The sequence below is a fragment of the Bacidia gigantensis genome (assembly GCF_019456465.1).
Source record: "Bacidia gigantensis strain McMullin 20006 chromosome Unknown contig_278, whole genome shotgun sequence".
Lineage (NCBI taxonomy): Eukaryota > Fungi > Ascomycota > Lecanoromycetes > Lecanorales > Ramalinaceae > Bacidia > Bacidia gigantensis.
The window spans coordinates 790,703-802,441 of record NW_025408606.1 but is presented as its reverse complement, the minus strand read 5'-3'; the positions used below and the strand labels follow the sequence as shown (position 1 = coordinate 802,441).

The 11,739-nt window shown below is 48.6% G+C and overlaps 4 protein-coding genes across 4 annotated transcripts; 2 read left to right on the top strand and 2 right to left on the bottom strand.

The window, feature by feature from the left end:
• Positions 1–43: 43 nt before the first annotated feature.
• On the bottom strand, positions 44–4,556 carry KY384_007691 (uncharacterized protein; the record flags this gene model as incomplete). The annotated part of the gene is made up of 2 exons (XM_044816182.1): positions 44–2,300; positions 2,365–4,556. The coding sequence occupies 2 exons, from the start codon at positions 4,554–4,556 to the stop codon at positions 44–46; spliced, it is 4,449 nt and encodes a 1,482-aa protein (XP_044666822.1).
• Positions 4,557–5,472: 916 nt separating this feature from the next.
• On the top strand, positions 5,473–6,280 carry KY384_007690 (uncharacterized protein; the record flags this gene model as incomplete). Its single annotated transcript, XM_044816181.1, has 2 exons — positions 5,473–5,874; positions 6,230–6,280. 2 exons carry the CDS (start codon positions 5,473–5,475, stop codon positions 6,278–6,280), a joined length of 453 nt encoding a protein of 150 aa, XP_044666821.1.
• A 54-nt stretch (positions 6,281–6,334) lies between these two features.
• KY384_007689 (uncharacterized protein) lies at positions 6,335–7,579 on the bottom strand (the record flags this gene model as incomplete). Its single annotated transcript, XM_044816180.1, has 2 exons — positions 6,335–7,057; positions 7,109–7,579. The coding sequence occupies 2 exons, from the start codon at positions 7,577–7,579 to the stop codon at positions 6,335–6,337; spliced, it is 1,194 nt and encodes a 397-aa protein (XP_044666820.1).
• Positions 7,580–8,215: 636 nt separating this feature from the next.
• KY384_007688 (uncharacterized protein) lies at positions 8,216–11,342 on the top strand (the record flags this gene model as incomplete). The annotated part of the gene is made up of 7 exons (XM_044816179.1): positions 8,216–8,679; positions 8,757–9,040; positions 9,253–9,701; positions 9,754–9,763; positions 9,818–9,940; positions 10,055–10,094; positions 10,142–11,342. 7 exons carry the CDS (start codon positions 8,216–8,218, stop codon positions 11,340–11,342), a joined length of 2,571 nt encoding a protein of 856 aa, XP_044666819.1.
• Between the last annotated feature and the right edge of the window lie 397 nt (positions 11,343–11,739).

The window sequence follows — 11,739 nt, the reverse complement described above, 5'->3', positions numbered from 1 at the left end:
ACAAAAATCCTCAACGACTTTGAATGCTGTTGGTCGTATATCGCTATCGACCATTCACATTCACAGAATCCCTCTTGAGTTTTGCATTCTCCGCTCTTAATTTATTGACCTCATCTTGGGTTTCTGTCAGCTTGGCTTTCAGCTCTGCGACGCCCTCCCCTTTCTTCACTCGAGCAAGGACTCTTCCTAGCTCGTCATTAAAACGATCATAGAGGGCTTCGTTCTCTGCATTCGCTTCTTTATACAGCGCGTCCAACCTTTTGATCTTCGTCTCGCTGACTAGAAGTTGGTCAGGCGCTGCAGGTGGTGATGCCTTGATGCTTTTTGCAACAAACACCTTCAATTGCTTATCCAGTGCATTTATCCGAGCTGACATATCTTGAATATCCTTCTGGCCTGACCTCGCAACTGGATTTTGACCCGAGGAGCCTGGTCGGCTCATGGCCGAGAGCTCCTGACCAATCTTGTCCATTTCAGCTTGAAGACTAGGCGCTGTGGTAATGGTCACCCCTTGTTCCTGGCTCAGCCGTTGCCGGATTTTTCGAGGGCTCTGAAGACGCATTTTTGGTGGTGACTTTTGGGGGACTGAGGGAGGGATATTAGCGTTGGGCGGCCAGGAACGCTCGCTCAAGCCTGCTCTTGGAGGTGGGCTACAGACTTGTGAGTTATTGGCTTTATTGGGACTATGGCTTGTTATAGTGATGGCACCCAGGTCAGTGTCCGTAGTTTTTCCGACCTTTCGGCCCTGCAGTGGCGAGTTTTCCTTCTGATTGGGGGAAATGGGACGAGGAATACTAGATCTTTGAGGTGAGCGTCTGTTTCTTGGCTTGTCCTGAGCTTCCTTATGTGCTTGAGATCCAATCATGATCGGTGCGTCCGAGTTCTCAATCACAGATCGTGTTGCTTCTGGGTATTGTAGCTGCAAGGGCGCAATCGATCTTAGCTCTGTTTCTCTCAAAGTATGTAAATCCGAAAAAGAACTGCGCCTTTTCTTTTTCAGCACTGAGGCTGCTTTGTGAACCACATCTTCTGAAATGTTACTGAGACCGCTAGCATTCGTATGAGAGCTGATAGGCCGAGAGCGTTGACCTTCAGATCCAATGGAGCCTGAGGTCGTTGGTCGGTCACGCGACACAGGACGAGAGGGAGGGCCCATTCGTGAGTCTCTATCAGTTGATCTAGACCTGACCAGTGATTGTTTGGACAAGCTTGTAAAGGGAGCCAAGTCACCGGCGCTCTTCGAATTCTTGCTCAATGTTCGCCAGATAGATGCAACCTTCGATTCGGTTTCACTCTTACTGTTTTCACGCGTCAGGTTTGCTCCCAACCCCAATCTTCTACGCAGCGATGAGGCATTCGAAGTCAAAGAGCTCGTGTTGAAGGACGTCGTGCGATTCAAAGAACTAGTAGCAGAAGTGCTGCTTGCTCCAGGCTCAAGAATGTGCTCAAACAGTATATCGTAGTCCTCAACTAAGCGATCTAGGAGCATGATGTAATCATGAGAATTGCCGACAAGGACCAAAGCTTCGGCGAAGCTCGCAATCAAGATACCACGATCACCATCGTTGCCCGAAGCATCGAGCAAGTCTGAGAGAAGTCTCACCACAGCCGCAAAGGCTCGTTGATTTTGGGGTGACATCTCATCTAGGGAATGCTTGAAGTTCTGCGCAAAAGTGACAGGGTTCTCCGAGTCAAAAGAGGCTTGTAATTCTTTAAGTGTACTCGGGGCCAAGAGGGGCCCCATGCGCTCCTTCCAGGCATACCGCAAGAATTTCTCAAAAGCGGCGAAGAGGACGTCGACTGACATTACAGCCGTGATTTCAAGGCTACTTGGCTCCTCGATAAGAGAATTGTATAGCTCGTTGACACGGAGTTCGTCGGCTGAAGCACGAGTTTGGAGAATTTTGCCGACTACATTGCCACACCGAGAGCGAAGGGCAAGGATGTAGGCCGAGAAAGTGTCTTCTAGAAGCTGTAAAGAAGTCTTGACGTTTTCCTGGTTTTTAGAGATCGATTTTAGCTGCTTCACAGGCGACACTACCGTCTGTACTTTGGTGGAAAGCCCCTCATCGACCATTTCAGGTGGCGACAGACGTGGAGCATCTTCGATAGTAGGGCCTCTTGACCGAGGTCCTTGCGGCGCGCTGGACTGGCTTGAAACGCCTCCAAGAATGCTTGAGAGCATTTTAACCGGAGACTTTGGTCGAAAAGCTTTATGTTTGGTTCTTTTGAGCGAGCCTAGTGGGAGGCCACCCAAGATCTGAGCATTAAATGAGATTTGTTGCAGTACAGATTGACTGCTTGGTGACGATAGTAGTTGCTCCACTGACTAGATCAGCACGGTACAACTTTCGAGATGGCAACCTACGACGATTTCTTAGAAGACCCCCGAAACCTTCAGCCATACAAGAATCTTTATAGCGAGATCCGTCAGAGCTTTCGACTTCTAGGATGGCCTCATGATTGTTGCGGACGCTTAACTGGCCGGATACACTCGCTCCACCAACAGGAATCGGGGTCATTTTCTGAGCCATCTCATCGACAACGTTCAATCGTACCTTGCCCAAAGTGTGTTGGCGGTGTAGACTCCGGTCGATATTGTTCTCTGTTATAATGGCTAGTATTCCGAGATTGGTTTTGTTTGCCTCAATGCGTCTGAGGGACCAATGTTCACTATCTCTGACACTCAAGGGAATTCTGTCTTCAATTCTTGCTTTCACTATCTCCTCCGCAAATCGTGCTGTCTTCCCATGGTATGGTGCTTTGAGTGAGAATACCTGTGTGGTGATCGTCAATGTTTCATGCGGCAACAATGGCGTTAAAGGAATGTCTGCGAGATATATCAAATGACTGTCGGCAGACTCGGTGATTTGAAGACAGTCCAAATCATACACCGCCCCAAATTCTAGATCGTTTGCTGGCTCTGGGTCTTGCCGAATGTTGCTCACGACATTATGAGATTGCTCTAAGCGGGCGAGGAAGGCGCGTGCTGACATTGAATCGTCTTTTAATTGGCGTATGAGAACTAGCTTGCCCGCAAAGAGTATCATTATGCAGGACAGACCATCAACGGCGTGGTTAAATGGGAGTCTCAACTCTACAGCGTCTACTGCCGTTATCAAACGGCCTAATGGCTTGAGTGAGCGAGGCCACCCATTGACAGACTTCTGCAAATTTGCCAAAAGATGGTTGTTGCCTCCCTTTCCGCCATGATCCAGAGCGCAGATATCAGCAATCGTGTCTTTGGCTTTTAGCAAATTAGGTCGAGCGGTGTGTGAGGCTGGCAGCAGTGAGAGCATTTTGTCTATGAAGAGAGTGTACCGTGGTAGGCGCTGAACTGGCTCAATGAGAAGTGACCGCAAATACTGCTCACCAAGTTCGGATTGCTTTTCCTGGGAGCCTGGAGGCACCCGGCTTGACAACCTGGAGAGAGCAGCCGACAGATCCGCGCTAGCATTGAGGTAATCATGGTATGGCCGAATGAAATGTGGAAACCATTTTAAAATCGACTTTGCTAACAACAGGGCACCTGTGTAGTCGCGCTTTCGATTCTGAGTGACTGTAATGGGAATTCCAGGGGATCCCACCATTTCACCTTCGATGTCTTTTATAGCGTCGCACTCGGTAGTATCCAGAACTGTTTGGATATCTTGATAGAAAGATTCATTAACCTCGTACATAGATTGGAGGTTCCGGGCGACGGAGGACGGCCACGATCCACCCGTACTATACGAATCACACGCGATCCTTCCAAGCAGCTCGCGAATTCTAGCGAGATAATTGCTTTCTGTATCAGAGAGCTCGCACATCTCACGACGGAGGGCCACTTTATCTTCTTTGGACATGTTTCTCGACCTACTATGGACATTATGCCTGGAGGGTGCTCGTTGTAGCTTTGTTGTTGGGAGGAAAGCTGAACTGCCGAGGGTCTCAATGAACGGAGCAAAACTCTCATAATCAAGACATGGCAAGCCATTCTCATCCAAAATTGATTCGCCTTCGTCAGATTTTGGGACGTGATGAATAGATCCTACGGGCAATATAACGTCGACATCAGTCCATGATATTGTTCGAGCCTTCAAAGCAGAAGTGAAGTAGTCCCATACTTCTCGAGCATTGCCAATTTGAACCATGCCGGTTGCAAGATGCGCAGCATGCATTTCATCGAAGATGGCTGGTGCTACGCCATGCGGATAACGACTGTTAGCGAATTCTTTCAGAGCTGCCCTTGTAGTCCACGGAATAGCTGCAAAAGAGGCGAGTAAAGCAATAGCTAGACCACGGGCGACCTCATCACCCTGGATTTCGCTAGGAAGATGATTGACTGCAGCGTAAAGCGGGGAGGTTGGAGCTACAGTCAAGCGTGGAAACGAGTAAAAGCCCGCTAGGGAATAAACGTAAGCCTGAATTCGAGAGCTGTTATGAGTCAGGTTGGCGGTTGTTGATGATCCATAGAAAGTCAAGAAAGGAAAGTCCCCAAGTATTGGTTCATTCACGTGGAATAACGACAATCGCTCGAGATCCAGCTCGGGCAGTGGCGGACTGACGTAAATCATGATGTCGAGCCCGACGTTTGAGCTTGTTACAATACCCAACTGTAGTCTTCGGCTGCTACAACCATTTCGTATGATCGTACGGTCTATGTAGGCGGATGGTGTCTAAGTTCGGACATCGGGTGTCAAGCGTGTGATCGGATCTGAGACTGCAAGTGACGTTGAGAACTCCTTCGTAAGGCAATGAGAGCAGGCAAGCTAATCTACAAGGTACACGGATAGTCTCGAGTCACACATGCTCACGGAACAGTGCCTACCTCTCCTCACCTTCTCAAATCAATGCCTCGCTTGTTGTTTTGATAACAGGATGTACTATTCGGGCAACGCGCCGACGCGCTCCAGAACTAAATCGGCTTAGGTAAGCTAGTGACGGGAGGCGGGCCATACTAGAGCCCGGGTCAGCGTGATTTTCTCGAGCCGACCCTGGATGCATAAAGTAAAGCATCTTTTGATTTGAGCCACTCAGCCAACGAGGGTACCGTCCTTTGATTTTATAAATCTCGAAAGATGTCGTCCTATCATGACTATGATGTACCATTCAGTACGAGCAATACTCAGGAGGCCGTCCGCTTTTTAGAGCTGCCGACAGATGTAGTAGAGGGCATCTCATCAAACGATTCAGAGTTGTAGGAATCAAATAGCTGACAATCTAAATTATGCTGACATGCTGGAGAGTTTTTGGCTTAAGTCAGCTGGCTCAGCGAATGAGAAAGACCAAATTGCGGCCACCGCAGTTCTTTGTACTTCTCGTCGAACATTCCAAATCCGCCAAGTCCAATCTTCCAACTCAGTTTTCCTAATCCAGCCGTCGGAGACACACAACAATGAAGATATTGAGGCTATTTCATTGCCGGGCGTGACCTCAATTGCAACGTGTGCAACCACCTTGGAGCTCTTGCCATGCTCAGGTTCCGCTACAATGCTGCTGGAGGAGAGATTACCACTGTATGGCACCTCTGGTTCGGAAGCGGATGAGGTCAACAGGGGAAAGCACGCGACTGATGTTCACAAGCGCGACTTATTTGAGAGTCTACCGCTTTCAAATGGAGAGCTCGAAACAGGATGGAAAGAACTCTGTGTCTTCGAGGCAAATGGCGGACTCTGGCGCCCTGGGGCTCACTTACTTCTCAATCTATGGAGATCGATACTGACTGCTCTGGCGCTGCGAGGCTTTGATCTAGGAGAATGTATCCCTACTGCTCCTTTAGAAGAGTCTTCTGAGGAGGACGGCCATCCTCATTCGTTGCTCAACGCTGTCATAGCTCGACTTACGAGCAACGGACCGGACACTCATAATAGTGGCACGTTGCTTAATGCATATGTGAGCGTCTTGTGCTAATCAGGCTTTGCAGGAACCGTTGTATTTGACAAGTTGCTCACCATCCGCTGGATAGGCGATGTTGCACTCCAAGTTCAATCAAAAGCGGCGTCAAGTGTTCCACTGGAAAAATTTATGCAACAATGGCGAGATCTCCTTCCCGAGATGTGGAGAAACGAAGCCCAACTGGAGTTGCTTAAGGTACTGCTCAACGAAAATTGCGTTTCTATCTCGACTCATAATTCGCGTTAGGGCAAGTTTTCTCGACCAACCAAATCAACCATAGTTTCTGGGGATAAGCAAGCTAGCGGTGAGTCTAACAATTCACAGGACCCGATTAGCACAAAGGGAGCCATAGGTTCGCGAAGATGGCACGACAAATTCAAGGCTGCAAGGAAATAAAGCATGACAGTGAGCCACTAAATAGCGTCTTATTGCCTTCGAAAAGCATGAAGACAAAGCTTCAGCACCAGCTATATTTTTCGTTGGCAATCCAGCTAATAGTGTCTGGTTTCGATTTCGAGCCATGCCATCTAAGGCTAGCGATGCTGTCTTGATCGCGTTGAATGACATGGATGTGCGGATTGATGATTGTTGCCGCTGCCAACACGCAATGGCTAGGGTTCCAAATTTGTACTTCATTCATTGCCAATTTAGCAGCTTCAGATTGAGCAGCTTGCAGCAGTTTCTTCAATCCAGAAACATTCGCGGGATCTGTGTTCGTAGCTGGCATAGCCGCCGAGTTTCCATCTGTCACGGCTAGAACCTCTCCGCCTTCGTCTTCGGCCACTATTCGTAAAATGCTCAAAACATTACCTTCCTCTGCCGTTTTGCTGAAGAAGTGAGACCAAATACACCAAAAACGTCCGCCGTCACTATGGACTAAGGCGCCTTTGACTTTCGGTGCTCGCCCTCGCGTCTCCAGGCCCACATATTCTTCCCGAGCATGCAGCCACGAGATCGTTGCCAGATCGGGTATGAGAGCGACAACAACAGTATCAGACTCTGGTTCGCGCGTACTCATAGCTTTGCGAAGCTTTCTCTCGTCTGTCTGACATAAGAGTTCAAGATCGCTGGCGTATAAGAGCTCAAAATCCGTCATGGGGTTGAGATTGAACTCTTGGTTAGGAGGTAGGGTAATGTGGCTTGATTCGAAGGGCTCCCAACCAGTCTTAGTGTAGAAGATCTTCCTCATATCAGTATCTCATCGCCTCTTGGATGAAAGTATTCTGCTTACCTTCCCAATGTCTGAGTATAAAACAGTGAAGCTAGTTTCTTGTCCTCCCAATTGGTTCCAATGGTCGAGCTTTTTGCCCAGCTCACCCATCATTCTTCTAGCGTATCCCCTTCCCCTATATTTAGGGTCGCAGAAAACGCTTCCTATGCTATAGCTGATGCTATCCATGACGTCTCGATCTGGCCTCTTCACCAGCGCCCTCTTTTTATAAGACTCGCAGCTGGAGAAGATGGGGCGCTCATTTGGTAGCTTGGTAGTATCGGTAAGGATCCAATAATTGACTCCACCATTCTTCGTGAGTAGTTGTCTGCTCAAATGCTTCTCACGTCCGACATATTGATCTGGCGAAAGAGGACCGCTCCAGGATTCGCCGTTGAGTCTCCAAATCCTTTCTCTTTCTTCTGGAGTCTGCTCCACCAGCGCAAGGTCAGGAGATTTCGAGGAGGGTGGACTGCCTTCGCTCGACGTCATGGCGGATGATAGACCGTGAATGTGAGAAAATCGAAGTCCCAGCGATCAAAGGGAGGTTGATCCTCCGTAGTGGAACACATTGATTAGTCCATATAAGTTGTGTGTACAAGAGGTGAAGAATGTGACCGTCATATCATGCCGAGATTAGCCGCCATTCCACCCACCAGAGCCCTCGCCGCTTGTGTCATGTCCCTCATTCACTCAGTCCTCACGATAGACGGGCTTGCTTGATCTATGGGCTGGCTGGATGGCTGCAGCTTGGCGGCATCATAACAATCGCAGGGTCCAAGAGCGGTGTCAGGAGCCCTTGCGTACTACCGGGGCGTTGTCCGGCTGCTACCTCTCACAAACGACTGGTACTGGAAGCGGCCGAAACAGCCTTGTCCGACGTCCAACACATAAAACATTCAATCTTTGCTCTACTTCATTCATGCGTTCTTGGTTCACTCTGTTTGTCACATTCGCGCCTGTTGTCTGTGATGTGTAAAAATACGGCTGCGTATTCAGAATGTCACATCATTTGTCCCTTGTACACCTTCTTTCCCTCCTTCCTCTTGCACAAGTCGTTACTTACCCGGAGCGCCACCATTTCTTATTTTCAGAGTAAATACTTTGCTTGATTACCTAGTTGTTGTCATGGTGCAAGGACCAGACATTGTTGAACTTGACACTTCAAGCGATGAAGATTCACTGTCGGGTGAAGGGCTTCGTAGTCCTCGACATGCGGAAGACAGGTGTCACGCTGTGAGAGATAGAGAAAACGATGCATCGCAGACGAAGATTGATCGAGCAGTCGCTTCCGAGCTTTGCTTCCAGGAGGTGACAGAGGTTTTCCCCGACATCTCGCTCGACTATCTGAGGGAAATCTACGAGAGCCACATCAACTCAGACGAATTCAACGCTACACATGACACGGGGACCTCGCAAACGCTGATAGAAAAAATTCTAGACTCCAGCAATTACCCCAAAGAACGACATCGAAGAAAGGAAGCTAATCAATTGAAGCGGAAGAGAGAATCTCAAGGCGGCGACGCTGAAGAGGCAAAAAGGTGGAAAAGTGAGGACCTGATCAGCAAGACCTGGGACTATACCAAAATTTCGTATGTGATCCCTCCATCTCCGAGTAATTTGGTGGGCGACACAAATGTTGTCCACTGAAACTAACCTTCTCCCCTAGTCAGAAGGCATTGCAGGAAGACTTTCCCTTAGTTCCAGCCAAGTATATCGACTCACAATTCAAAGAACAAGGCTATTTCTACGGTGCCCATGTGGCAATCGCAAAGGCAGAACGAGAATACGACGATATTGCACAGAAACCGTACGTAAAGCTGAAGTCTCGTCGATACTGTGCGGGACTCTGCTCTGAAGATTCGATGGTACACATGACAAGGGAAGGTCATAAGTACGACATGTTGAAAGAAGAAATCGAAGCTAGCCGGCAGAGACGGAAGAGGGACAACAGTAAGTTTTACTTCAGAAATGCAAGTTCTAAAGTATCCTATCCGAGAAATTGCCCCTTGATATATCTTCATAAGCTCGAGTGTCTCAAGGCTACTTCATATGACTCCAATGGTGGTACTTCGAAAGGGTTGCCACTCTCTATTATTATTGTTCTTTGGAATTGTGCTTCTTAGCTACTCTTTTCTATTCTGTCCACAACTGACAAGCTTCAGACAAGCGCGTAGAGCAAAACCGAGCAGCAGCAGAGATTGTAGCCAAAGAACAAGCCGAGAGACGAAATGGAGATGTGATGGAATGTGCCTGCTGCTTTGATGACGCAACTATTTCGACAATCACTCATTGCAATGGAGAGATCCCGCATTTCTTTTGCTTCGATTGCGCTCGAATGAATGCAGACAATGACATCGGCGTGAACAAATATGGCCTGCAATGTATGGATGGAAGTGTTTGCAAGTCTACCTTCAGCCGGGCAGAGCGGGCGAAATTTCTCGACGTCAAGATTGTAGAGAAACTTGAGGACCTCGAGCAACAGGCAGCTATTCGAGCCGCCATGGAAGACTTGCCCGATTTTGTCACATGTCCTTTCTGTCATTATGGGCATATCTGTCCTCCTATAGAAGAGGACAAGGAGTTTCGGTGCGGTTTCGTAGACTGTAAAGAAGTAAGTCCTTTCCTTGACGAGATTGTGAAGGGTGTTTTGACTCACTTTGCAGGTCACATGTCGTATGTGCAAAGAACGGTAGACAATGAACTATGTATGTTTCAGCTGAGACAAAGCTAAAATCATCAGATCCCACGTCCCATTATCATGCGATGAGCATAGGAAAGAGAATGGCATCAACGAACGTCATCTCATCGAAGAAGCCAGGACCGAAGCTCTTATTCGAACATGCCCTAAATGTAAGGTCCGAATTATCAAAGAAGACGGCTGTAACAAGGTGACTTGCACAACCTGTTCAAACGGTAGGATACGATGACACTTTTTGATGTAATTGATCCCGCTCACTATTCTAGTGATATGCGATTACTGTGGCCAAGATATAACTCAAATGAAGTGAGTTGCTCTATTAGCTGGGAGTATGGCGTACTCATGGTGGATAGATACAATCATTTCGAAGGCCAAGTGCCGTTTCCAGATGGCGAGGTGGGAGGAAAAAAGTGCCCGCTATATGATAAAACCAAGACTCGTAAGGACGAGCAAATCGCAGAAGCGGGCAAGGCTGCCATAGAGAAGATTCAGAAAGAAAATCCCGACTTGTCTGAAGAGGATCTACGAATAAAATTCTCCAAGGAAGTTGAGACTCAAGACAACGTTGGTCAACCACATCATCACCATCATCACCACTATCTTCATGCCCGCGTCCAGCCTCCTCCCCCCGTTCCTCGTTATGAAGTCCTGCCAGAAAGAGACATGCAGCAGAGAAATGTAGCGGACCCAGTGGGTGGAAATCCTTTTTACAATGCAGGCTTGAATGAAGTTGACTATTGGACCCAACACGTTAGGGCTTTTCAGCCGGCAAACCCTCCAAATTTGCGGCCTCTGCAATATTTCCCCCAGGCCCGATTCAACCCTATGCCAGTCCACAATGTAGGAGAAAGACCGTACGGGAACGACATCCAGCCGCAATTGGACATACACAGGGCACGTGACAGAACTCTGATCCCAGATATTCATGGTCTTCAGGAGCAGCTTAAGCAGACGAAGGCTCGATTCGAGGAACATGCTCCTGCTCGCGAGGAGCTTCAACGGCAATTCGACCGGACAGCAGCTCGACTCCGACAACACGGTGGACCATTGCCGGCCAACCCCTTTCTCCAACAGCAAATTGGTCGCAGAGTAGATCGATTCAGAGAAAACCTACCGATTCAAGAGGGGCTCGAAGAACGTATTGATTGGGGACGCTTCCGCCCAGAAGATGGGCATTGGGACTACCATGAACAAGCGCGAGCGCTACGAGAGCAACGAATGCGGGCTCGAGATGCGATAAATCTGCGAGACTATAATGACCATGCTGGAGTTCCGGGCCCGCGACCACCAATTAATCGTGCTGGAGGCGTTGATACTCCTATTGATCAAGTGCGTCTACAAGCAGGAGAGCGGCGAAACCGGTTATTTCCAGCTCTGGGGAATACCAGATTCGGCGATGGACAGCCTCCAAGTGTGCTCGGGGAACGTGATGCGCAAGGGACCCACCCGTTGCAGATGGCGGTAAGGAACACACCTCAAGATGCTGCTGGCGAGCCTGCGCCTCCCAATTACAACGACGAACTTGGGAGGCGGAGAAGACCAAGCGGTCACTAAAGGCTCACGCTGAAGCATCCCCCTACAAAGCCTGAATCTGTCGAATCTGTATGTTTTTAACATCAAAATACTCCCACTAAATGTGTGTCTTTCAGTCTTGCAAAAACAAAGTTTAATAGTCTAGATACTCTTACATTGGAATTATTCTCATATGAAAGGCGGTGAGTGGTAGAAAAGTTGAACAACTCGGGCCCTTAGGGATGGGCCCCCTTGGTGCCCCTTCCCTCCCGGCCCGTGCCTGAAAGCAGATGGAGTCAATACCGTTTCTTTGCGTACTCGTAGACATTTTCAACCCCCAACACTATCAGATCGGACGCTCTGACAATGACGCTTACAGTACAACATTTGCGCACATTCAATCCTACCCCAGGGCTGAAAGTGACAGGTCTGCGAGTGT